This window comes from Zosterops lateralis, assembly GCF_965231275.1.
Source record: "Zosterops lateralis genome assembly, chromosome: 11".
In the NCBI taxonomy this organism is placed as follows: Eukaryota; Metazoa; Chordata; class Aves; order Passeriformes; family Zosteropidae; genus Zosterops; species Zosterops lateralis.
Genome location: NC_139771.1, coordinates 10,739,674 through 10,763,800, shown reverse-complemented (window position 1 = coordinate 10,763,800; position 24,127 = coordinate 10,739,674). Strand labels below are relative to the sequence as shown.

The 24,127-nt window shown below is 41.1% G+C and overlaps 1 protein-coding gene across 1 annotated transcript in view; it reads left to right on the top strand.

Moving 5' to 3' along the window:
• KBTBD12 (kelch repeat and BTB domain containing 12) overlaps window positions 1-10,559 on the top strand; it is a 41,153-nt gene extending 30,594 nt beyond the window's left edge. Inside the window, exon 6 of the mRNA XM_083869149.1 lies at window positions 7,840-10,559. Coding sequence (XP_083725275.1) covers window positions 7,840-8,009 — 170 coding nt within the window. The 3' untranslated portion in view covers window positions 8,010-10,559. The remainder of the gene's footprint in view (window positions 1-7,839) is intronic.
• Window positions 10,560-24,127: the final 13,568 nt, after the last annotated feature.

Below are 24,127 nucleotides of genomic sequence, written 5' to 3'. Positions count from 1 at the left end.
ATATCTATGAAATGGACATACAAGAATCTAAATTATTTTGTGCTTGCAACTGTTACTGTTAGGTGACAGTGATACAGAGTCCTATTATCTATATTCATTTTGATTCTTATAAAAACCCCAAAAGAAAACAAAAATTAACCATGGATTAATTTTCTGTCTATTCTTCTTCATTTACATAATCTGCAATCCATGCATTGGAATAGAAGCAGCTCTGCTTACAGCAGTGCGGAACTGTGCAGTAATTACTGTATTCCAGCTGAGCTAATGAGTTTTCATCTCCACACTGCCCACTCCTAACAGTGGACTAGCTTAATAATTATTTGACTAATCTCCCATAAAAGTTGTTCCCCTTAGTCTCCTCTATTACGTGATTTAGATGGAGAATCATTCTAGTGCTTGTTTTTTATAATAGTGGTTATGGAACATTCCTGGAATTAAATATAGGCATATTAAGGAGTCTGGCACAGTAAATACTGCACTTGTGAAGCTTGGGGGTTGAGAGATTGGAACAAAACCTGGTTCTCCAGCACCTTCCCATGTTCCCAGCTAAATAAAGCAGAGGTTCAAACCCCGGGCTGCTTATCTGCGGCACTGTTTGTTTCCCTCTGTTAAAATTTAATGTGCACAGACGAATAATTAAAGTTCTCCTGCCCACAGTTGTTGCCATTAGAATAAATATTCCCACCAATGGAAGGGATTCATACCCCTCGTATATGGGGTTATAATTGTAAAAGTTATTAAAGCTTATGTTTACCAGAAAGCCCTGTGGCAGGGCACGGCACCGGGCTGGGCAGCCAGAGGGCAGTCGAGGGGTGAGAGGCAGTTGTGGGGAGAGACACGTGGGCAGCACGTGAGCAGGAAGCTGATTGGGTGGTGAGAAGCGTGGGCAGCACGTGAGCAGGAAGCTGATTGGGTGGTGAGAAGCGTGGGCAGCATGTGAGCAGGAAGCTGATTGGGTGGTGAGAATCATGGGCAGCACGTGAGCAGGAAGCTGATTGGGTGGTGAGAATCATGGGCAGCACGTGAGCAGGAAGCTGATTGGGTGGTGAGGTGCGTGAGCAGCATGTGAGCAGGAAGCTGATTGGGTGGTGAGATGCCTGGGCAGCAGTGCTGCAGCTGAGCAGCCAATGGGTGGTCTTCTTCTGTTAAGTGTTGGTTATGTCCGGTGGAAACTGAAGGCCTATAAAGGAGGTGTTTTCTGCAATAGAGTGATTTCCTCTGCATACAGAAGGTCTGTGTCTATGTTCCCCACTGCTACACTTGTATTTTGCTCAGCATAGGACTCTGCTCAGCATATTGATTCCTGAGAACCAAAGGTTGTAAATTCAAAATGTGGATTTGATCACTGGAAGGGATTTGGAGAGGCAAGCATTGCCATGGCTCTGCAGCTCACAAGCCACATCCATCCCAAAGAATGCAGCTTGACCTTTCACCAAATTCTCCCCCAGCACCAGCATGAGCTGCAGGCACTGGGAGAGACCTCTGCAAATGCTGCCTGCCCAGGGAGGGCTACTCATCTACCCTGCTCATTAGCTGGAAATGTGCTGCAGTAAATGAGGCCAAATCAGGTCAGGGGAATTGCTGGGCTGCAGCACCTGCTCATTTCACACATAAATTTGACCTTCTCACTCTCTGGAACCATGATACTAGCTATTGAGTCCTGCTTCTTACTGAGGCTCATTTATTGTTTATAAAAGGGTTAATGAATGATTAATAGATATTTTAATGCATTTTAAATAATTGCTGAAGAGGTCAATAGGTGGTTTAGAAACATGTCTTGTAGCCATGTATGACATCTTCTATGTGTTCAAAAATGCCTGTCGTGCACACACTCTAAACATGCTTTATATATCCTATAAATTATATATGAACCTATTGCAAGGCAATTAGAAACAGTATTTCAGGATGGACTGAGCCAAACAGTTCTTACTCTGATTTGCTGTTTTTACGCATATGAGTTGATATTGCATTGACTTGCTGCCTCTATAACCTGTGATCTTTGATCCTGCTATTACCACTTGTAAGATTGTGCCTGAAAGAGGCCTTGGGCATGAGCAGCAGCCAAAATCTGGAAAGATTTTAAAAGCTTAAGTAGCTGGGTCAATCCCAAGGCTAACAGTTGAAGCAGCTGAATTAGAAGTTCCCTTCTATAAACAGCCCATTCTTTATAGATTTATTTTTTTAAAAATTTTAGTATCCATTGATTTGTGAGTGAATGGGTGGATCATGCAACTATGCTCCTGAAGAATTGCACAGCACATCAGGAGGAGGGAGAACCTATCTATGAGAATGAATATCTTACCTTACTCAATGCAGGTGCTGGGAAAACAGTAAGCTGCCACAGTGGTAAATTCAAGCCCCAACCTTCCTCCCAGCTCTGGGTGTGTCTGATAGGATACACTGTCTTGGTACTTCACATCATGAAGGCTGGCCAGCATGTTAAACAGCCAAGCCATGTTCCCTCTCCTGTGTATTCTCTGCCTGGTTCTGCCCACAGGCACAGATGATGGATATCCTTGACCTCACAAGGGTGCTGGCTGTGTCTCCCCAGCAAGGCTGGTGGAGTTAGGGAGCAGCTCACACACACAAATGGGATTGAAAGCCACTCACTTGATGAACTTATTCTTTTTCCTACTGCAAATGAGGAGCCAGGACATCTGGTAGTAATGATCTAAATGCACTTCTATCCCATTGCAACACAAATATGAATTCCCAGGTCACCTAACTCTGCCTCATGTAATTATGAAAGCAGCAATTAGTGGCGAGGGAGATAAGTAGCAGAGGCTAGTCCCATATGTTTGAAATCATTCTCTGGTACAGATAATGGCATGAAAAAGCAGGTACAAACCAGCAGTGGAGTCTGAACTGCTTCAAGGCAGCTCTGAGTGGCTGTTTGCTGTCAAGAATTGGGCAAACAAGTAAAAGAAACACCTGAGCAAATATTTCAAAGACTGTTGAATTGGCAGAACAGACAGCAGTTCAACCCAAGTTTGGTGTCGTGGCCTTTTTTTTTTTTTTTTTTTTTTAATTTATATAAATTGATTTATGGCAAAAAGAAGACAGAGCATATTAAGAACCTTCAAACTGGAACGGAAAAAATGTTGTATCAACCTGAGAACCAACATCAGGAGGAGCTCAGACAAGTGGTCTGTGTGAAGGTGTCCCAGGGCACAGAGCTCTAGGACAGATGTGACACTGAGGCTTTTCCCAGCACACAAGGTGGCCCTGCTCTGGATAAAGTTGCTGAGGTGCTGCTGACCATCTAACAGTGTGTCAGTGTGGCTCTGTCACTGCTAGAAGGCAGGTGAACTTGTCCCACAATACTTTGGATATCTCTGACCTGCACTGATGCAGAGGCATCACAACTTGTGACTTGGCACCTGCTGCTGCTGTCTCCATAACTCTGTTTCCTCATTCCTGTGCTGGAGCAAACTTCCCAGCTGATGACAATGGGCTTCTGGAAGAAACAATGAAACATCAATCATAATTCAGCAAACTTGCCATAGATTTAACTCAAGTGAATGGAAATTCAGAATGATTTTTTTTTTTTTTTTTAGTTCAGTCCTCTGGACAATAAGCAGGCTACAGCAGAGTGAATTTATTTATCTCAGCTTACAAACATAATTGCTTCATGGTTAGTAGTCCTGGATAAATATGGATTTTCTACCTGCTAAGCATATTGCTTAATTTTTCTACATCTGCCTCCCTATATCCCTCTAACTTAAAACCTAATAACTGTACCTGAATTTTCAGTTACAAATGAGAAAGAAAAAGAAAAGTTAAAAAAAAAAAAAAAGACTAGAAGTGGTAATAAATACTATTGTCATACTCCCTTCTCAGCCTCCAAATCAGAAATTGGAATATGGTTAAAAAACCAAACCAAACCAAACCAAAACAAAAACCAAAACAAAAAAACAAAACAAAACCAAACCCTGAAAAAACCAACCAAACAATAACCCGACAAAACAAAACAAAACAAAAAGCCAAATGAAAAAGCACATAAAATATTTATGTTGCCTACAGTCATACTGTGGGTCTTTCCAAGAATCATTCATCCTGTTTTATGTACAATACTGATTCAAATGGCATGAGAAAACTTATGGCATAAAATGAAGTCTGGCCATATTTGGGGATTGAATCACAAACATTTCCAAGAAAAGACATGATTGTGTATGGTGTGCAGGTAATCACTTAATGAAATTTAATATTTTTGTTCTTTTTCTTTCTGCACATTCAGTGAAAAAAAAAAAGTGAAAATTTGTGGGAAAGTATTTTGTTTGCAGACCAGAATATAAAAGTTAATTTAAAGATTAAACTCATTTTTCTTTGACTACTGTATTTGCATATATAAAATACAATTTTAACACTTTAAAATTAAACATTTTCAGGTGTAATTTAAGTCTTGTCACTGGGAAGAGATGGATTTGTAGGCTCATTGTTAACCTTCAGTCTGCACTTGTACATCAAGAAGGCAAAATTGTACCAAAAGAGTTCTGACTCTTTTTAACATACCACAGTTTCTGGTAGGGATTAATTTACACTGGGATTAATGATCACATTGCTGCTTTAGCATGTTTCTTTCCTGAGTATGAATAAATCACTGTTTTACTGCCAGAAAAAGATCTGTATTAAGATTAGCTTTGTACAATTGGAATAATTCTAATATAAAGTGATTTAAATCCTGTGCATAAAAACACAGTGTAAGAAAGTTTCTTAAAACTTCTCATGGTAAAACAAGAATGTGCAGAAAAATGCTCCCTCATTTTGTAGAAATAAAATGAGTGAAATCCTTTCATTAGGAAAGGTGATTGTCTGGTGAGGCAGAATAAGGCTTTGAGAACAGAGAGTTGTATGGAGTAGCTTTTAAAGAAAGTAATCTCTGTAATACAGCAAATTTCTTTATGTAGGTGTCACATGGTTCTCCTGTGAGAAAAAATATCTGCTAAGATACTGCCCTTTAAAAATTGCAAATAGATAAGGCAAATCAATGAAGAAGAATCAGGAATTATTTGTACCTTCAAGCTGTTTATTGGGATTAAAGCCCAAATCCAGTATTACTGCCTGGAATCAAAGGTGCTATTGTCTTTAAAAAACATCACTTTTTCTGTTGTTTTTACCAAGAAAATTTAAGAGGAAAATAAATTTTAAAGTAAGGCTTGAGAACTAAAATTTTTTAAGTCACTTCTCTTTTAAATAGGAAAGGCATAATGTTTTTTCTGAAGTATGACTATTCTGAGCAGTGCTTTGCCTCACATGAACTTTCTCATCTAAAGGGTGCTGTTTAATTTCCTTTAAACAGGACTAGAGAAACTATTGGTTCCCTTGTTTAAAAAATAACACTCTTTTTATCTCCCCAGAGTTAAGAGTTAACTAACACTCCATTTGCTGGAAAGCAGAATTTCTAGAGTGGAACAAAACCAGTTAGAATGTCACACAGGTAAAGGAAACAAGAGACATAAAGGTTGAGAGTCATCCGGGTCAGGAAAAAAACACAGCAAGGCTTGTAAGGAAGGGTTGCTGAATTTGCCTTTGATGTTTTAATTATGATTTTTTTTCTGAAGTGTTGCAATCACTCACAGAATGTCTTGGCTCCAGCATTTGATTATTTTTCCTCTGATTGTCTCATTTTTGTCATCATCCATGCCAAAGAAAATCCAGGCATAAAAATTTATTGCATAAAAGAGACAATCTAATAAAAAACCCCCAGAGACAGGAGCCTCCTGTGTCACAGCTTTGGTCTGTTTGTATTTCTGTATTTGCCTCAGGAAAAACCTCTTCACTCTTGCAGGGTCAAACAGGAGTTTGCTGTTACTGGCACGTGTTACTTGTTTGCTTTGTTTCAGTCATGTCTTCTCCCTTCACATGTAAATGGCTTTTTTAGCAGTTTTCTGTCTTCTATCTTGAATGAGTGCAGTCTTCCAATGGATTATTATTCTCCTATAAAGTCCAGGTTGAATAAGCAAACCATCATAACTTGTTTCACAGAAAGGAATGGAACAAAGATTATTCAGATGAGACTATATCCTGAAATCTTACTCAAAGCTCCTGGAGAGTAAGCTGGTGGAGATCTATGAGAGTCCTAGAGGATTGGCTTTGTTTGGACCAACAAAAATTATACCACAATAAATTGTGCCACAACGGGGGAGGAGATGAGAAGTTGTGGAAGCTGGGGTAGAAATGCTGGGCTGCCCTCCTTTATCCACATGAAAGAGGGTCACCATGATTGGTTGGTGAGTGTTTTCCTTAGATAAGCACAACAAAATTGTGCGGAAATTGCCACAAAACTTGTGCAACATCCACAGATCTTGTGTATGTTCAGGACCTGCAGAAAACAGAACTGTCCTGTATCCACTCAGCAAGGAAGCCAGTTCCTGGGAGGAGGAGAAGTCTTGTTTTCATCTGACTTCCCCATATCCCAAAGCTCCTTCTTGCAGGGGAGCCTTAGTGGTATTTTATATCCCACCACACTACATCATTATAACATCACTATCAATTTTACATGGAACCTAAAACATGACAGCACTGTCCTGGGGGTACTAAACCCCCAGGATTGCTGTCCCCTGGAGAAATATGTTTGCAATTTGAGAAACAATCTGTGTCTCTGGATGCTCTTCTGCTTTCATTCTTTTGCCCTGCTTCAATCCTTTAGTGTCAGTTACACATAAGGGCAGTGCCCAAACCATGAGGTACAACTGATAGATATGAGATAGGACTGTTGCTGGGAGTTTGTTTGTATAAAAAAAACTTCCCACAAGGGATAGATGAATGGGAATCCCACTCCAGAGCCTGTAAATTTTATCCTGTCACCAGTCTCTTAAGACTCAATAAAACAGCATTGAGTATTCAATGTTTCTTGCTATGATGGTTCTTATCCCGGTACCCGTGAAGTGTCTGTTTTTGGAAGTCTGAGACCTGGCTTTTAATGCATCTCTCCCAAGGCTCATCTGACAGCAAAGCACGTGAATGTCCTCAGCTCAAAGTAAGGAAAGTTTAGGCAAAGGTTACTTGCTCTGAGAAAGCAACTGTAAGATGGAAAGAAAAAGTGAGCAGAAATGAAAGATGGTTTTATTTTTAGGAAAGACTGGCTTTGAGTAACAACTGTTGCAGAGCTCAGGACTGTTGTTTGCAAAGAGAGGTCTTGTAAGAATCTGGTCTTGTAAGAATCTTAATATAACACTGCTGGTTCTCTGCTTCATGGTGACTCTTTCATTTTTTGTTTATCTTTGTAAAAGGCTTCTTGTCTGGAGACTGGCTGTGATTTAATGGCATTCTTCTAACCTGCCTGTCCATGACAAATTCCCCAGCATTTCAGAACATCTAAAGTGCATTTAGAGCCTTGGGGGAAGGGTGTTCTGTCTTTATTTCTCCCTAAATCACAGGATGTCCAGACTATGCATCCAAGAAAAGCCATTGTATTGGAGGGCTTTCTGCAGCCTGAGAATTGCATCTTGGTTGGGGCCAAGAAAAGAACACACTGCATGCAGGCATACTTGTGAACAAGTGGCAATACTCTGCCTCTAAAAGATGAGCATCTGACAAGTGACTGCAGGATAAAATGCCACCTGCATACTTGTACAAAATGGAACACTTGACACTTTTGTCTTTGCAGCTGCACCTGGCACCCCGAGTGTGAGAACTGAACACACTGTGGAGATTTCAATCTGCACTATTTCATTTGCTGTATGTTGACAACTCACGTCCTCTTTGCGCAGTGCCAGTACCACACAAATTACCTTTTAATTTGCCCTTTCAGAAGGTTCGTAATAACAACTGCCCAAACCTCTTTGATCCTGTTTGAGTTGCCCACTGACGCCTGCTGCTGTTGCCTTTGTTTTTCAGCTCGCCATGAAGTTATCACCAAAGAGATCCTTGAGCTGGATACGTGGGAGAACCAGTGGAACGTGGTGGCCACCAATGTCCTCATGCACGACAGTTACGATGTTTGCCTTGTTGCTCGGCTGAACCCGCGGGATCTCATCCCTCCTCCTCCAGATTTAGTGGATCAATAGAAGTTCAGTGACACTCAGTGCTTCCAGATTTTGCAGACATTGAAGAATTTGGGGAGACAAATGCTGCATTGGCTCCGGATCACAGCTGAGTCCCACAGAGAGGAAAGGGCAACATGTGCTTAAGGACATAATTGCCTTTGAGCTGTGCTTTTCTGATGATGCTTAATTTGATAGTACTGGTGCTCTGCACTTCTGTGGTTGAAAGCCAAGGTTGTCCAGCCTTTGTGTGTGGCTCTTCATCTTCAATCTGGCTGTGCAAGCTCCAGTGCTGGGTGAAGCCTGGGCTGCTTGGGACCCTTTGCCTCACAGACAAGGTGGCAGCCCAGGGCTCAGCTCACAGCAGACATATGACAGAAGGCTCTAGCCAGGGAAATTCCTCATTTGCTGTTCATCCCACTTGGATCTACTAAGCTATCCAGGAAACTAAGAAATAGATTAAGTCATCTGATGAAAAACGAGTGCCAGACTGTAATTGACTGATGCAAAGGTAAAATATAGAAAAGCCTTTGTTTGAAACAAAATCCCATTAGCCAAGGTCCATTAGCGAAGAACACCAGCTCCTGCAAACATCATCTAAAGCACAGACATAACAGTCAAGACATCCTGTCTTTGCTAATAGGCCTGAAACTGTGCTAGTGGAAAACTAATCCTTTGGCATCAAGTCACAAATGAGTCTTTCATTAGGGCTGGTAGGCAGTCTCTAACAAAGACAAGAAGAATTTTACATTTTCACATAAATCCTATTTATTAAAAGTCTGGGTATGACTGGGATCTTAGAGCTCAGAAAACTTCCCTTGAGAGATGAATAAAGTGATGCAAACTAAAAAGTAATAAATGAGAGCAGTATTATCTGCATATCAATATTGCAGCTACAGGGAAAGGAGAGATGTGCTAAACAATAAATGTTTATATAATAGGAATAGCTTTAATGGAGTAGCATAAGGTTAATTCCCTACCAACAGAATTGGCTATAATCAAAGGGAAGAGGAACGATTCAAACAATGCTTCTGAAGACAATGTTAGCCTTTATAGGGCTTGAAGACAATAGGTTACATTAAAAATTGTTACCAGTAATGCTATCTCATTTGAATTACCAATAACTATTCATCAGTTCTCTGGTGCCTACCTTGCAGTGTATCTGTCACTGCCTGGGAAGTACAGACAACAGAACTGGAAATCTCATTGTGCTCTTAGGCCACAGCTGTAAATGACAGCATGCTGCAATGCAGACTGAATGTCAGGGGCAAACATAAGACTAAACTATGATATCGAATGAGAATAATCATTGTCAGCAAGAAGTGGCTTTTGATAACTACAAGCAGCAATGAAAGTGGAACAAAAAAAAGGCAAAGAAATGAGGGTAGTTTACACTAGTTACTTCCAGGATTTGTATTTTAGAGCATCTCAATTTTCTCTTTCAAGCATGTTTTAGGCTGCAAAAATGCCAGCTTTTTTTGTTGCTTTTTTTCACTGCAGTGCTTATGGCAGAGGGAGGTGGAGAGGATGATCCAAAAGCCCTTTCCCTCTGACTTTCGTTATTCATTAATTATTCTATAAATAGCCAGTGGGAATATTAAGCTGTCATGTAAAAACTGTTAGAAGGAAGATCTCTAAGTTTTCCTGATAACTCTAGTTAGGACACTGAGGAATGCTCAGACAGGAAGGGATCTGGGGGGAAGAAATTAAGGAAAACACATAGAAAAAGAGTAAATCCATGATCCTTACAGCTAATTGCTTGTCTCCCTTTACGTTTCCCAAGCGGAACGTGTGTCACAGCCTAAACATGTACTCTTGTGTTTGCATAATTTCAGTATTATTCAGCCATCCTTTTTTCTTTCCATTGCTCATATGTAGGTTATCATCTGTCTAGAACAGAGTTGTGACAACCATGAACTTCAGCAGTACAAATCAGTGACCAGTTCCTAAAATCTCAAGCCCTCTGGTCATCAAGTGCAGTTGTAGGTGTAAGATCAAGAAGGAAAATTCTGCTTTAATAAGTTTTTAGACAAAATTAGTAGAAAGTTCCTCCAATCAATAATTGCCCAATATTAGAAACTCTTTGACTTCTGTCGTTACTGGGAAGTAAGGATAATTTTTTTTTAATTTCTCTACAAGGCTCTTAAGGAAGCTGGAAGCAATGCTCTTGAGCATCCATTAAGGGTTTTCTTGTGAAACTCAAAATTCTACAACTGTACCTACTGATTTTGCTCTTTCCTTTTTTTTTTTTTTTTTTTTTTTTTTTTTTTTTTTTTTTTTCTTTTTTTTAGGAAGATTGTTTTAAAGGGATTTTTGATTTTTTTTTTCTTTGGTCTCTGCTCTGTGGTCTGTTCCTTACAGTTCTTGTGATTTAAGCCCTGGGCTAATCTATTGGATTTCACTCTCTGAAAGACAGTCTATTCGGAATATTTCAGGGGAAGAAGGGAGATATTTGCAGCCTTTCGATAGTAATATTTGACCATGTATGTGAAACTCAGCTGGCACTCTTCAATTAAACTTTGATTTCAGTAGTGAGCTGGCTATTTCTTTCTCACTTCATATGTTTTGCTTTTAAGACTGATATTTAATGAGCTGGATGGAAGGCAAGTGTATATCCTGAGAAGGTCTGTCATGATAACTGAGGAGAGTAATGACATATATTTTATACATTGGCCTTGCAATCAGCAAGCTTGAACTGCACTGGGCAGTTAACAGGATGTTTTCCATGCAGCAAAGCCAAGTGACCTCCCCTCACATGTACTGAGCATCAGCTTTCCTGCTGCCCACAGGGTCTGACTGCCAGTGGGGACCCTCATGTATCTGTCTCTGTTTCTGCCCAAGTCAGAATGTCTAACACTATGTATCAAGCAAGGGAATGCTTCTTTTCTGGATTAAATATCTAGCATGGGGGCACCAACTTCTTAATTTTATGTGGGCCTTATGCAGTTCCTGGGTTGCCCTTGGGATGATTATGATTCCCAAACTAGTATTTGAAAGTGAGGAATTCCTCACTAGTATTCCTAGTATTCCTTCTGTGAGGAAGGCATGCTTATTGAGAGGTATAGATCTCACCCAACATCCCTCTGAGAGTATGAGAATATGCAGGTCTGCTATATCTATGGGTTATCTCACATTGCTGTGAAAGTCCTTAAGAGTCTTAATTTCTTCTATGACAAAACCTGATAAAAACCCCCACAAAAACCAAAAAACAAAAACCAAACCAAACCAAACCAAACCAAACCAAAAAAAACACAAAAAAAAAAAACAAAAAAACCAAAACCAAACCAAACCAAACCAAACCAAACCAAACCCAAAACAAAACAAAAAAAACCCCAGAAAAACCCCAACAACAAACAAACAAACAAACAAACAAAAACCACCAAAAAACCCCAAACCCCAAACAAAAAATTACAGAATATGCATTCTCCAACCTCCACCAAGTGTGGGTTTCACTGAAATAATATTTTACTGCAGCCCCTTTCCATCTGACGAGCAGTTAGGTTTTTGTTTCATCAAGATTGAATTTACATCATCCATAACTCTAAAATGCAAGCAGTGCTGGAAGCTACCAACTGTTTAAATGAGTGGGGGGTTTATGAAGCAAAAGCATATATTACAGTTTCATCTGAAGTGCTGAATTACTTCACTAGTTCCCATACATGAAGAAAAATGTTGGAATGGTAGCTGGTCATGTGGCACAGGGGGAATAAAGCAAAAAAAATTAAATGCTACAAAAAGCTAATTGAAGCTCTCATTTTTTAACCCCAGCTAATTTTTTATTTTGAAATTGTCCATAGATAACTGACTTCATATAAAGATCCCTGCAGATTTCTCTTGTCTGTTTTCACGCATGTGGTCACACAGGAAGCCATCAGGCATCTGACTACTCATCCTCACACAGCACTGCTGGGGTTGGGTGCCTGTGTCTCAGTCCCTGCCCACAAACAGGCAAACACACACACACAATTTGCATTGTGTGCAATATTGAAATTTATGGGGCAGTGTCTGTATTGTGTTCCAGCAAACACACTTTGCCACTCAAAAAGCCTCGATTTGGCAAAAGAAAATTGCCTTGTGCTCACAGAGCTGTCAGCTCTTCTACCAGCATTCCCAAAGATGTTCCAGGTAAGAGGCTGAGGGAGCAGCAAAACATGAGTCTGACAACAGAGATGGGAAGTGCTTCCAGATTGTTACAACATGTGGTGGAGCCAAGGTGAGATGAATGATTCTCTCCATCTCTTTGTAGGGATGGTTCAGAAGTAAAAGGATTTGGCCCTGGATTCTGGTCCTGGTTTTTTTTTTTTTTCCTCTACTTGAGATGTGTACTGAGGTCCATGATCATGTGTCAATTAGTAAAAAAAAATTAAAAAGCTAGAATAACTTTTTTTTAATGTAAAGATATATTCATAAAGATCTATGTTGCTTTTCTGCTGATTTGGAAGATGATGACATTCTTTTAATAAGCTGTTTACTTAGTGATTGCTGTCTCAGCTACAGGGGTGGTCCATTTCACTGGCTGCTCTCTTAATGGATTCTGTAGCTCCTATGAAAATAAGTTTCATGAATCACAATGCTTTGAATCACCTGGTCAGAAATTCAGTTCTCATTTGCAAATGTCTGTAGCTCTCCCTACAGCTTTTCAAGTGGCCTCTATCTCCAGCTTCAAAGAAAAGTTATTTCACCCCCATTTGTTCTCAGCTGGAACTAGAACATTTGCAATTTACTATCATTTGATGTATAAAGGTTGAAAGAAAAGGAAATACTTAGAAATAGCAAAAATATACATAGAAAGTAGGCAGAAGGACACTTTTCTTCTCTCTTGGTGAATGTCTCAGTGTGTACTGTCCTTGGTGTTTTGAAATGATTCACTCATCACTCCTGGCTGTACCCACAGCACAGGCCAGGCTGTGGCTGCATGTTTGAATTGCTGGAGCAGGGCGACCCAGCATGGTGTGGAGCTGTAACTCCTGACAGGCTGCCCTACCCCGCCTAAGGAATTACCTTCAAACCTTACCTTTAAGTGTTCCACAATGTTCTATGTTTTTTATATACATATGTATAACATTATTTTTAGAAGTTCTTTACTGACAGCAGTAAGATTCCTTTTATAAAACATACCTGGCAACTCTGTTTTCTACCTAGTTCATCAAAGTACTAAAAAAAAAAAAAAAAAAGTGTTGGTCTTTAAATAATTGGAACTATTCTGGGCTTCAAGTCAAAAATAATTAAATTTCTTGCTGAGCTAAGGAACAAATGGAGAAATCTTTTAGTACTCCCCTATGTCTTTTCCCTTCTCCATTTTTTTTGCTGGCTGTAGCATTCTCCTCAGAAGTTTTCTCAAAGTTTTGTCCTCAGAGTTTTCTCAAAAGCTTTATGCAAATCTCTTCTGTTTCTCTTCCCCTAATCCCATTTCTACCTCAGCCCACTTATCTGTCCAGTCCTTAAACTCCTTTGTTTCTCCTTAAATTCCCCAGCAGCCACTCAGGGTGTTCACCAGCTCCAGACCTTACAGAAGCTTATCACTCCAGTGTCAAACCAGCTTTGAAGGACAAAAGGAAGAATTTGGATTTGTGGACACTCATCTTTGGGCAGGTTCTCGCTCCAGCCCAAATTCTGCTCTTCATTCTCATACCAGATGAATCCTGCCTGCTCTGCAATGCCACAGATCCTGTGGCTATGGCTGGAGTTGGGAGGTGACCTGTATTCCATCAGCCCTGCTGCATCTCACTGCATGGTGCTGGTGAGTTTGACATTAAGTGCCTCACATACTGTGCGTGCCATGGCTGTAATGCCTGCAGGCACAAGCCATTATCATTATCTCTGATTCCTGAACTGGTTGCTACAAAAACTGCCTGAAGCACAGAGGGAGGCATCTTCATTATTGCATTATAGCTCATGTCTTAAAGCCAGATTTCCTCCTGCATTTTCAGCCAGGAGAGGTTTCACTAAAGAATTGGCTCTAATTTATCAGGTTTTAATATTGGTATTTTTTCTCTACTTTGTACTTTTCTAGTCATTCTTTATAATAATACAAGTGATTTCACCAGCTTTTCTGTTGAATGCATTATCCAAACCAGCCTCCCAAGGCTGTTGGCTTTTCATTATCATGGTCCAAGTACAGCCACTAAAGTGCCAGTCAGCTGCATTACTTTATTTTCTCATTCAGCAGCTTCATAGTAGAGGAAATGTATTTCATCCATACATGCAGTAATGTGAGAGGAAACCACTTCCCACATATACAAATTCCTGACTCATTCCTTTCAAATGTGGCTGAAACAACTGCTGAATCCAAACATAAAAAGCTATAATACCCATCCAATAGGCTTTTTCAGGTTTCCCAGTATGAGGAGGAGGATCACAGGGAGATGTCTTGTAACTAGAGCACTGATTGGAAATTTGAATCTCTGGGGTGTATTTTCAGTTCAATTACTCCATTTACTAGTCTTGGGCATCTGGTCTCTCCGCCCAGGTTCACCCATGTAAAACAGTTATAATAAAACATCCCTACTCATTTTGTGGGTCTGCCTCCATGTGTTTAGAGGGAGTGGCTCACACCTCTATAATGCTATATTGAGATCCACATATAGAGAGTGTTACACAGTGGTAGAACAATAACTCTGTTGCACTGCTCTCACCTCCTTGATTTTTGGCAACATATTTGTCCATAGCATCCAAAACTGAGCCTTTCTGGGAGAGATTGGGTGTTTGCAGCCAACAAGGGCATTTTGTTAACTCCTTCATAGAAAAAGCAACACCACATACATAATTGCTGATATGTTAAGTAGAAGAAAGAATGTAGGGCTTATTACATGTGCCTTCATAGCCAGTCTCACTTGTACACAGGTAGAACTAAACTCAGCATATTGAGAGGTCACTAATTGAGGCTAAATTTGAACAGTAGTAATTAGAAGGATGAATGAACTGTATTTTTCTCAAAGCAGATGTGATTTAACAAAATATGCCATTTAGATACAGTAGCAGTGCAGCAAAAAAGAGAAGGTGCTTTGCAGAACTTGTAGTAGATTTACTGGGTAACTGAGACCTGAATTTAGATAATCTACCACATGTTTTCTAGGAAAGCTTCAGCTGTCTGGGGAGCTCTGTAACAAATCTCATTGATTTAACTAGCCACTAAAAGGCCCTGCTGCATTTAGTGAGTCACCTACAGAATATGCATAACAGGGTTTTACAATATTGCTGAAACAATGTGGCATCTACTTGCTCAGCTATTGAATTAAATAAAACTAAGTAGAACTTAGGGGGTTCTTAATTTGTTTGAGCATCCTTCAGTAAAGGATTTTTCCTTGAGCATCCTTCAGTAAAGACACATTTTAAAGTTGTGTCGCTCACTTAACTACTTGAATAGTCCACAGGTACACTATAAAGTGTATAGGGAAAGGCAAGAAGATTAAAAATAGGAAGAAAAGTAACTTTAAAGGTGTATGATTCCATCTCCCTTCTGTCAGCAGGAATACACCTCCATTTAGGCAAAACTATGGCCATCTTGCTGCTGTGAGATGTGATTTTAAGCTGAATAGATGTACCCAAGCCAGATGTAATGATTAGCAGTGAAGATTCAATAGTGCAGGTGCCAGCTGTCAGAGCAATTCAGTGTGATCTCTAGCTGGCTTGGACAGCCCATGCCGAAGCCCAAGCTGTTATATGCTTGCTGCTCTCATTAATTATCAGCCTCAGCTGAAGCTAACTAAGGTATTCACTCATGCTGCAGTCAGAACTCCTAAATGAATACAGAAAAAGACTAAATCTGTAGTTCATCTGCAGGATTTGAACAAGCATTTTTGCAGCCAGATAATTTTGTAGTCCATGTTACCATGAAGCTACAAATTGCTTATTACTAGCACAGCACCAAGAACAAGTGCTCACTAAGGGGTGTGTGGCACAGCAGCTGCTTGTGCCAGCACTGCCACTTGAAAATCCACTCATCAAAGCATGCCTGATGCACCAGCATTCACCTCAGCTTGGAGCCAGCCCACTGTAAAGCCAGCTCTTTGGAGTGCTCTGAGGGGACAAACAGTTAAAGGCCATACAAAGACTGAAATTGTTCCAAAGCCTTGTCATAGCTGGTGCATTAATAGCTTATGGCTTGATGGCTTCTTGGGCTCTCACATAAAGATGCCAAATGGCAGATGAACAAAACAAGAGGACAGGAAATTTACCCTCTTTCCAGTATTCACAAATGATAAAGCCTTCCTGACAGTTATTGTTCTGTGTTTTCAGGAGGGATGAGGAATCCACTGCTACCCAGTACTGCAGCATGAAGCAGCCCAAAATCACAGCTCTCTTGCCAAGAAATTTGCCATACTAATGCTGCTGCTCTAAGCAGCTCAGTCTTTAACATGATTTCTTTGTTTCTTTTTCCAGGCAAGCTGCTGTAACAGCAATGTTCACAAAAGGCTGCTAAGCCTCTTGGCACGTCTGTAAAACTCAGGCGTGTTAGCAATTCTCTTGCTCTTCCTAGTTGGCCAGCAGCCTGGCCACTTGCATTTAAGGAGGGCTTTAATGTGTTTGTAATACTCTGATATTGCACAGATCAGGGTGTAGTTACCGTTTTGTTTCCCTAGCTGAGCTAAGTAAATATTGATAAAGATTTATATGGCCTACTTTCACAAGGAAAGTAAATCTTTGTAAGTAAAAATTCAAAGTGAAGCTATAACTTGCTTTTTTTGGAGCTATGTGTTCACTGTGTATTTAATCATATTTCTGTTGGTATTGGATTTACTGGATCCATTTTATAAAGTGCACTAGGAGATCCACAGGGATGTCTACTCAGAGGATGTGACCCAGGATTTTTGGCCAATGATGGAAATAGAAGCAGGATCAAATCAAGCCTGTTAAATGTTAGTATTTAAAAAAGCCTTCGCTGAGACTGAGAGATAAATAGTAATCAAAAATCAATAAAAAGAAGTGATATATTGTAACTTATATCTAGTTTTGATTTAAACTGCAAATCTTAAAAAGAGGATCAAGAAAACATTTTGTATGCCCAATCTGAATCCACACCTTAAATTATCCATCTGCTGAAAGTCACCATCATTCCACTGAAAAATATGGATGGATAAACTCTAAAGTAACCAGCTATTAGGATCAACATAAAACCCAGTGTTGAACCATCCATAAAGATCATCTGCTCAATTTAAACCGTAATAGTTTTTTGATGGATCTCAAATCTACACCAAATTCAACATCAGTAAATCAGCTGAGACAAAACTGGAGTCAGAGAACACTGGAATTACAGCTGCCTGGGGACAGCCCACAGTGTGACTGCAGAAGTGCTGGTCACTGGGTTAATGACACATTGAAACCCTTTCGTAGTAGGGGAAAAAAAAATCCATTAGAAAAACCTACAGAGACATCTAGCTCTATGACCTGACTGCTGCAGTTGTCTGCCATACAGTGGATTATTATGGAGATAGGCAAGCATGACACAAATGTTACAGTAACCTTTAAAAATGGAAGACTGGAAATACAATGCTGTTTCTTGCAAAGTGTTTCTCATGCAAGTGTCCCTGGGAGATGTTTTATAATAAAGTTTGAATGAAATACACTAAAAATCAAATCAAAGCCCATTCACTACATACCAAACAGAACAGCTCAGGTTTCAGCTTTGGTTTTAAAGCCAGGAAGATAATTTACACGATGAATTTCTGCTGCTGCTCTGAACCCAGAAGAAAGAAAAAGATAGTTGCTCAAAATATAGTTTACAAAGAGTTTGGATTTAAAAGCTGATGTTGTCAAAAGATCAAAATTGAAAGAATCACAGAATTATTCAGCAAGAGCTTCAAATATCCATAAAATAAACAGAAATCAGTTCTATTTCCAGGATCAAAAGCAGAATTTTACATGTACAGCATTTTCTTTTCAAGTATGCACATGATAATTACTGCATGCAGAAATGTCAGTGTATTACATGTTTCATTTGCATGAAAAAGCTATGCAGCTAAAGGCTCAGCCTCACTCTGTGTGCACCCCACCAGTAGAGCTTTTGCAAGAGGGGAATGTCATTCCACAGCCCCATGTGCAGGAGGTTATTCAAAATCAACATCCAAACATTGATTTGAAAAACAACAGCTGAAGTAGACGTCCAATGTTCATGTTGTTGTTTGACTACTGTCAGAACTCTGCTGCTGGACTAGAGTGACCAGATAAGATTTGGTGACTTCAAAACCAAACAGCCTCCTCTGTTGCTACGTTTCCATTCCCAAATACAGGTCCAATGTGTTGCAGCACGAAAGGTATTTTTGCTAATGCTTCATAAAATTCTAGATGAAATTAGGACTCTGTGCCAGAAAGTGGTCTCTGCAAAGGTGTAAAGGCTCTCATGTTAACAGCAGTGATTTCCAGGCCTGGCCAATTTCCACATAGGGAATGTTACAATCAAGCTGGCAGTAATTTTTGTGTAAATTAGTCCATTATCAGAGCTATATGTATCTGGTTACTAGTCCACACGTCCTTAAGGGATTGGCATCAGTACTTGCAAGACAAGCACTTTATTCCTTAATGTTCCAAACATTGTTGGTTTTTTAAACTATGGTTCCAGGTCAATAGTTTGATGACTCCAAAACTAGATCATATAACTAAAAGTTAATTCTTAATCCCTAGAAATATGAAAACATTTGGTTTAGTTAGATCTATTATATTTTTTTACAGAATATAGTTAGATAAGCCACAGGAAAAACAAGTAGGGCATGAAAAATTACCAGTCGCTGGGGGGGGGGAGAGTTTAGCACAAAAAAAAACCCCATGCTGAAAACTTCTGAAACCTTAAAGAAGCTGGAAGAGAACACATGGAAAATGTTATAAACGAGAGAGGCGGATTTGAAAAATAAAAAAATAAAATTTATTTTCGCGTAATAGCGAACTCGGAAAGCCGCGACAAAAGGACAGCCCCGACCCCGGGATTGATACTGGGTGAACGCTTGGACAGGGCTCTATCACACCCGTCCCCCCTTGTTCCCAAACCCCACCACCATGAGTCCAGTTTTTATACTGTTTATTCTCCCTAAGGCAGGGTTCCTTTGTCCACCTTTGCACAGATTGCATATTCATGTGTCCTCTTTTGAGACTCTTGTTCTCCTGAATAGTTTTCCGGGCAGAGAAGGGAAGTTGATGGGATTTCTGAGAAAGTGATATTGGTCCGAGTGCTCTCGTCCAGTCATTAAGGCATATCTGATTTTAATCATTTAGGTGCAACCTAGATTAATCACCGTTGATGGCCCATCTCCATGGCTGCAACTCCTTTTCTGTTGCTGATTTCTTGGTTCCTCCTTGGAGCTGCCTGTCCCCTTACAGATGTAAATAAGCTTTCCCAGCATCTACTTGTGCTTTCTTATTTTTGTATTACTTTATTCCTAGCACATATTATTTTATACAGACATTCCCCATAACAGGAAACAACAACAAGAAGAGCTGGAGGCCAAGGTGCAACAGCAAAGCTATGACGTAGCTGCCATCAGGGAAACATGGTGAGATGACTCACAGAGCTGGAGCACTGCATTGGATGGCTATAAGTTCTTCAGAAGAGACAGGAAAGGGAGAAGAGGTGGAGGGGTGGCCCTTTATATTAGAGAAGCTTTTGACATCATAGGTATTGAAACTAATGATGATGAAGTTGAATGCCTATGGGTAAGAATCAAGGGGAAGGACAACAAGGCTGACATCCTACTGGGAGTCTGTTATTGTCCACCCAGCCAGGAGGAAGAGGTGGACAACTTATTCTATAAGCAGGTGGACACTATTTTAGGATCATCAGCCTTTGTTCTTGTAGGCAAGACAACCCGCCAGACATCTGCTGGGAACTTAATACAGCAGAAAAGAGACAGTCCAGGAAATTTTCAGAGTGTGTGGAGGACAGCTTTTTGTTGAAGCTGGTGGGTGAGCCCATCAGGGGAAGGAGACTATGTTAGATCTGTTTGCAAATAGAGATGGGCTGGTGGGAGATGAGGTGGGTGGAGGCCACTTGGGGTACAGTGATCATGAAATTATAGAGTTCTTGATATTTGGTGAAATCAGAAAGAACATCTATAAAACTTTTACACTGGACTTCCAGAGGACAGACTTTGGCCTATTTAGGAGAATTATTCAGAGAGTTCCTTGGGAAGCAGCCCTTAAAAACAAAGAAGTTCAGGAAAGGCGGGCGTGCTTCAAAACAGAGACCTTGAGGGCACAGGAACAGACTGTCCCTGTGTGCCAAAAGATGAGTCGACGAGGCAAACATCCAGCCTGGATGGACAAGGAGGTTTTGGAGGAACTTAGGAATAGAAAGAGGATGTATCATCTTTGGAAGGAGGTCAGGTCTCTCAGGAAGTATTTAAGGGGGCTGCTAGAGCATGCAAGTGTAAAATTAGGGAGTTGAAAGCTCAGTTTGAACTTAAAATGGCAGTATCTGTAAAGGATAATAAAAATGTTTTTATTATCTATTAATAATAATAATAAAAATATTAATGGTAAAAGGAAGGGTAAGACCAACCTTTGCTCTTTATTAGATGCGGGAGGGAACTCAGTAACTGCAGATGAAGAGAAGGCAGAGGTGCTTAACGCCTTCTTTGCCTCAGTTTTTAGTGGAAAGACAACTTGCCTTCAGGACAACTGTCCTCTTGTGCTGGTTGATGGAATCAGGGAGCAGAATGGTCCCCCCCGTTATCCAAGAGGAGGCAGTCAGAGAACTGATGAGACACTTAGAGATTCATAAATCTAGCGGACCAGATGGGATCCACCCCAGGGTGATGAGGGAGCTGGCGGATGAGCTTGTGAGGTCGCTCTCCATCATTTCCCAACAGTCCTGGCTGATTGGTGAGGCTCCAGATGAATGGAAGCTGGCCAATGTGACACCCATTCACAAAAAGGGTAGGAAGGAGGATCCTGGTAATTATAGAACAGTCAGCCTGACCTCAGTACGTGGTAAGGTAATGGAACAGTTTATACTGAGTCTCATCATGCAGCACTTCCAAGATGGACAGGGTATCAGACCCAGCCAGCATGGGTTTAGGAGGGGTGGGTCATGATCTCATTTTATGACCAAGTGACCTGCCTGGTGGATGCAGGAAGGGCTGTGGATGTTGTGTACCTGGACTTCAGCAAGGCCTTTGACACTGTCTCCCACAGCACACTCCTGGAAAAGCTGGCAGCCCAGGGCTTGGACAGGAGCACTCTCTGCTGGGTTAAGAACTGGCTGTATGGCCAGGCCCAGAGAGTGGTGGTGAACAGTGCTGCATCCAGCTGGGGACAGTCACCAGTGGTGTCCCTCAGGGATCTGTGCTGGGGCCTGTTCTGTTCAATATCTTTACTGATGACATGAATGAGGGCATTGAGTCTATCATTAGTAAATTTGCAGATGACACTAAGCTGGAAGAGCGTGTGTTGGTCTATTGGAAGGGAGAAGGGCTCTGCAGAGAGACCTGGAACAGTTGGATGGATGGGCAGAGTCCAGTACAATGAAGTTTAATAAGTCCAAGTGCCATGTCCTGCATTTTGGCCACAATAACCCCCTGCAGTGCTATAGGCTGGGGATGGTGTGGCTGGACAGTGCCCAGGCAGAAAGGGACCTGGGGGCACTGGTGACAGCAGCTGAGCATGAGCCAGCAGTGTGCCCTGGTGGCCAAGAAGGCCAGTGGCATCCTGGCCTGGATCAGGAATGGTGTGGCCAGCAGGAGCAGGAAGCTCATTCTTGCCCTTTACTCAGCACTGCTGAGGGCACACCTCGAGTGCTGTGTCCAGTTCTGGGGCCCTTAGTTTCCCTCATTAGGCTGGTGAGGGGCTTGGAACACAAGCCCTCTGTGGAACGACTGAGGGAGCTGGGGTTGTTTAGCCTGGAGAAAAGGAGACGCAGGTATCACCTTCTCACTCTCTACAACTTCCTGAAAGGTGGCTGTAGTCAGATGGGGGTTGGTCTCTTTCTCCAGGCAGCAGCTGACAGAACAAGAGGACACAGTCTTAAGCTGCACCAAGAGAAATATTGGTTGGATATTAGGAAAAAGTTTTTTACAGAAAGGGCAATAAAGTACTAGAATGGTCTGCCCAGGGAGGTGGTGGAGCCACCATCCCTGGATGTGTTTAAAAGAAGACTGGCTGTGGCACTTGGTGCCATGGTTTAGTTGAAGTGTTAGGGCATGGATTGGATTCAATGATCTTGAAGGTCTCTTCCAACCTAGTTATTCTGTGAATTCTGTGAATTTAGCTCGTACAGAGATTTTAACCTTGTATTTATTAGCTGTAGACCCCTCAGTCTTGCTGAACTCCTCACCTGTTGGTTCACCATGAACAGGTGCAATTTGTCAGCTGAGAACCAGCCATTATCAATCTAGTCACAGAACAACTACAACAGGTTCTGTGGCTAGCAGTCACCAACACTGCATCCCTCAGAAAAGGGATGTGTAAAACCAGTTTATTCTTCTTGCATATATTTCAACTGCCCATATTGCATGAACTAGTGGTGGTATGTATCTGACCTTGTTGGCTGATCTGCATAATTTTACCATGATTTGTCATAATTTGTCCCCTTCATAGCATGGTTTAGCAAACAGAAGGTAGCTTTATTACAGAGCTTTTGCTGAATTAATAGCGCTGCTCTCATTGCAAAACTACACATTACCTTTTGTTTCTACTTGAAATATTGAGGTTTCATGTGAAGATGCAGGATGAAACAGTACTCCTATTGCAGTTTTGTTGTTGTTCTTTGACAAAATCAGGGTTTAGCCACTGACTCTTTGTGCTACACCAAGTGTGTGTTATATAGAAGGTCCTTTTTTATCAGAGCCAGAAATAAGGATCCTCATTATTGAGAAAGAACTGCTGTAATGTTGCCAGCTGGGAGCACGGCTTGTTAAAGGTACAGTGTTATACAGTATTCTACCTTAATAAGATACCTTATTAAGCACTGGCATAAATACATGGAATAAAATTATGTCCTAGGAGCACCTGGGTGAACAAATTTGAGAATTAGCGTGTGAGTCATAAAGGGAGTTTAGGACTCAAAAGATTTAGTTAACCTCTCATGTCCTGATAATGACACTGGAAATGCTTTTTAGACTTTTGTCTGATGGAGAAGTTGAGCTTACCTCTTTGGATGTATTCTATTTAATCAGTGGTTTGGATATCTCATTTTAGATATTGAAATTGGAATTATTTTTTTTCAAATGGGCACAGGTATGAAACAACCAAGTGCAGGGCCCAGCACTTCAAAATCATTGAACCTCATACAATTGGCCTTGGCCCATCAGTCCAACCTGCCCAGATCCCTCTATAGTGTCTTCTCTGGCAGATCAACATTCCCACCAAACTTGGTGTCATCTCCAACTTCCCTTAGGAAGTTGGAGACCAGATGATATCCCGTTGACCAGATGATATCTTTGACAAAGATATTAAACAGAACTGGCCCCAGTGTGGTGCCTTGGGGAACATCAGTTGTAACTGGCCACTGCTTGGGGTTCCTCAGGCAAGCTGGTAGATTGTCTCCTGATTACAGACTACAAGGGAAATTCTAGCTCTATGGAAATCAATGGAGTCTGGCTATTGGCTTAAAGGAGCTAGCAGCTGTCTCTTTTAGGTGAGTAGCAAACCATTTGCTTTAGGAATGTTGCCTGCTCAGATTTTCTTGAAGGTCATCCTCATGTCTGTGCTCAGTTGCCATTCAGATCATGACCTTCCATTTAGTGACCTTGTTTCACATGTGCTAGCACCTCTAGAGCCCACCTACCTGCATAAATAAATCTTTAGGGACGTCTAACAAGCACCTGTCAAACAGCCTGAGAGACAGCACGGGGGTGGCGGGCAAAGGGAACATCAAGTATGTCACAGTTGTGGTTGGTCCCTGGAACACTCTGTCAGAGCACAGGAGATGAAGCTGCTCCATCTGAGCAGGATCTCACGGAGCTCCCCTTGTGATGATCTTTTAAGAGGACTCCCAGTATAGCTGTACTCTGCAGAGAGGTCACAGTGATCTCCTGATGCACCGTGTGGGGCCCAGGGATCTGTCTGCAGGAAGCTCCTTGCAGGACTGTGGACTGTCATATTACACTTAACACAAGGACTTCTGGTCCTGAAAGTGGCCCTTGGGCATTGACATACTGTAACAATTAAATGATGACACTAATAAAACTTGCCTACACAGTTGTGTGCATTTCATG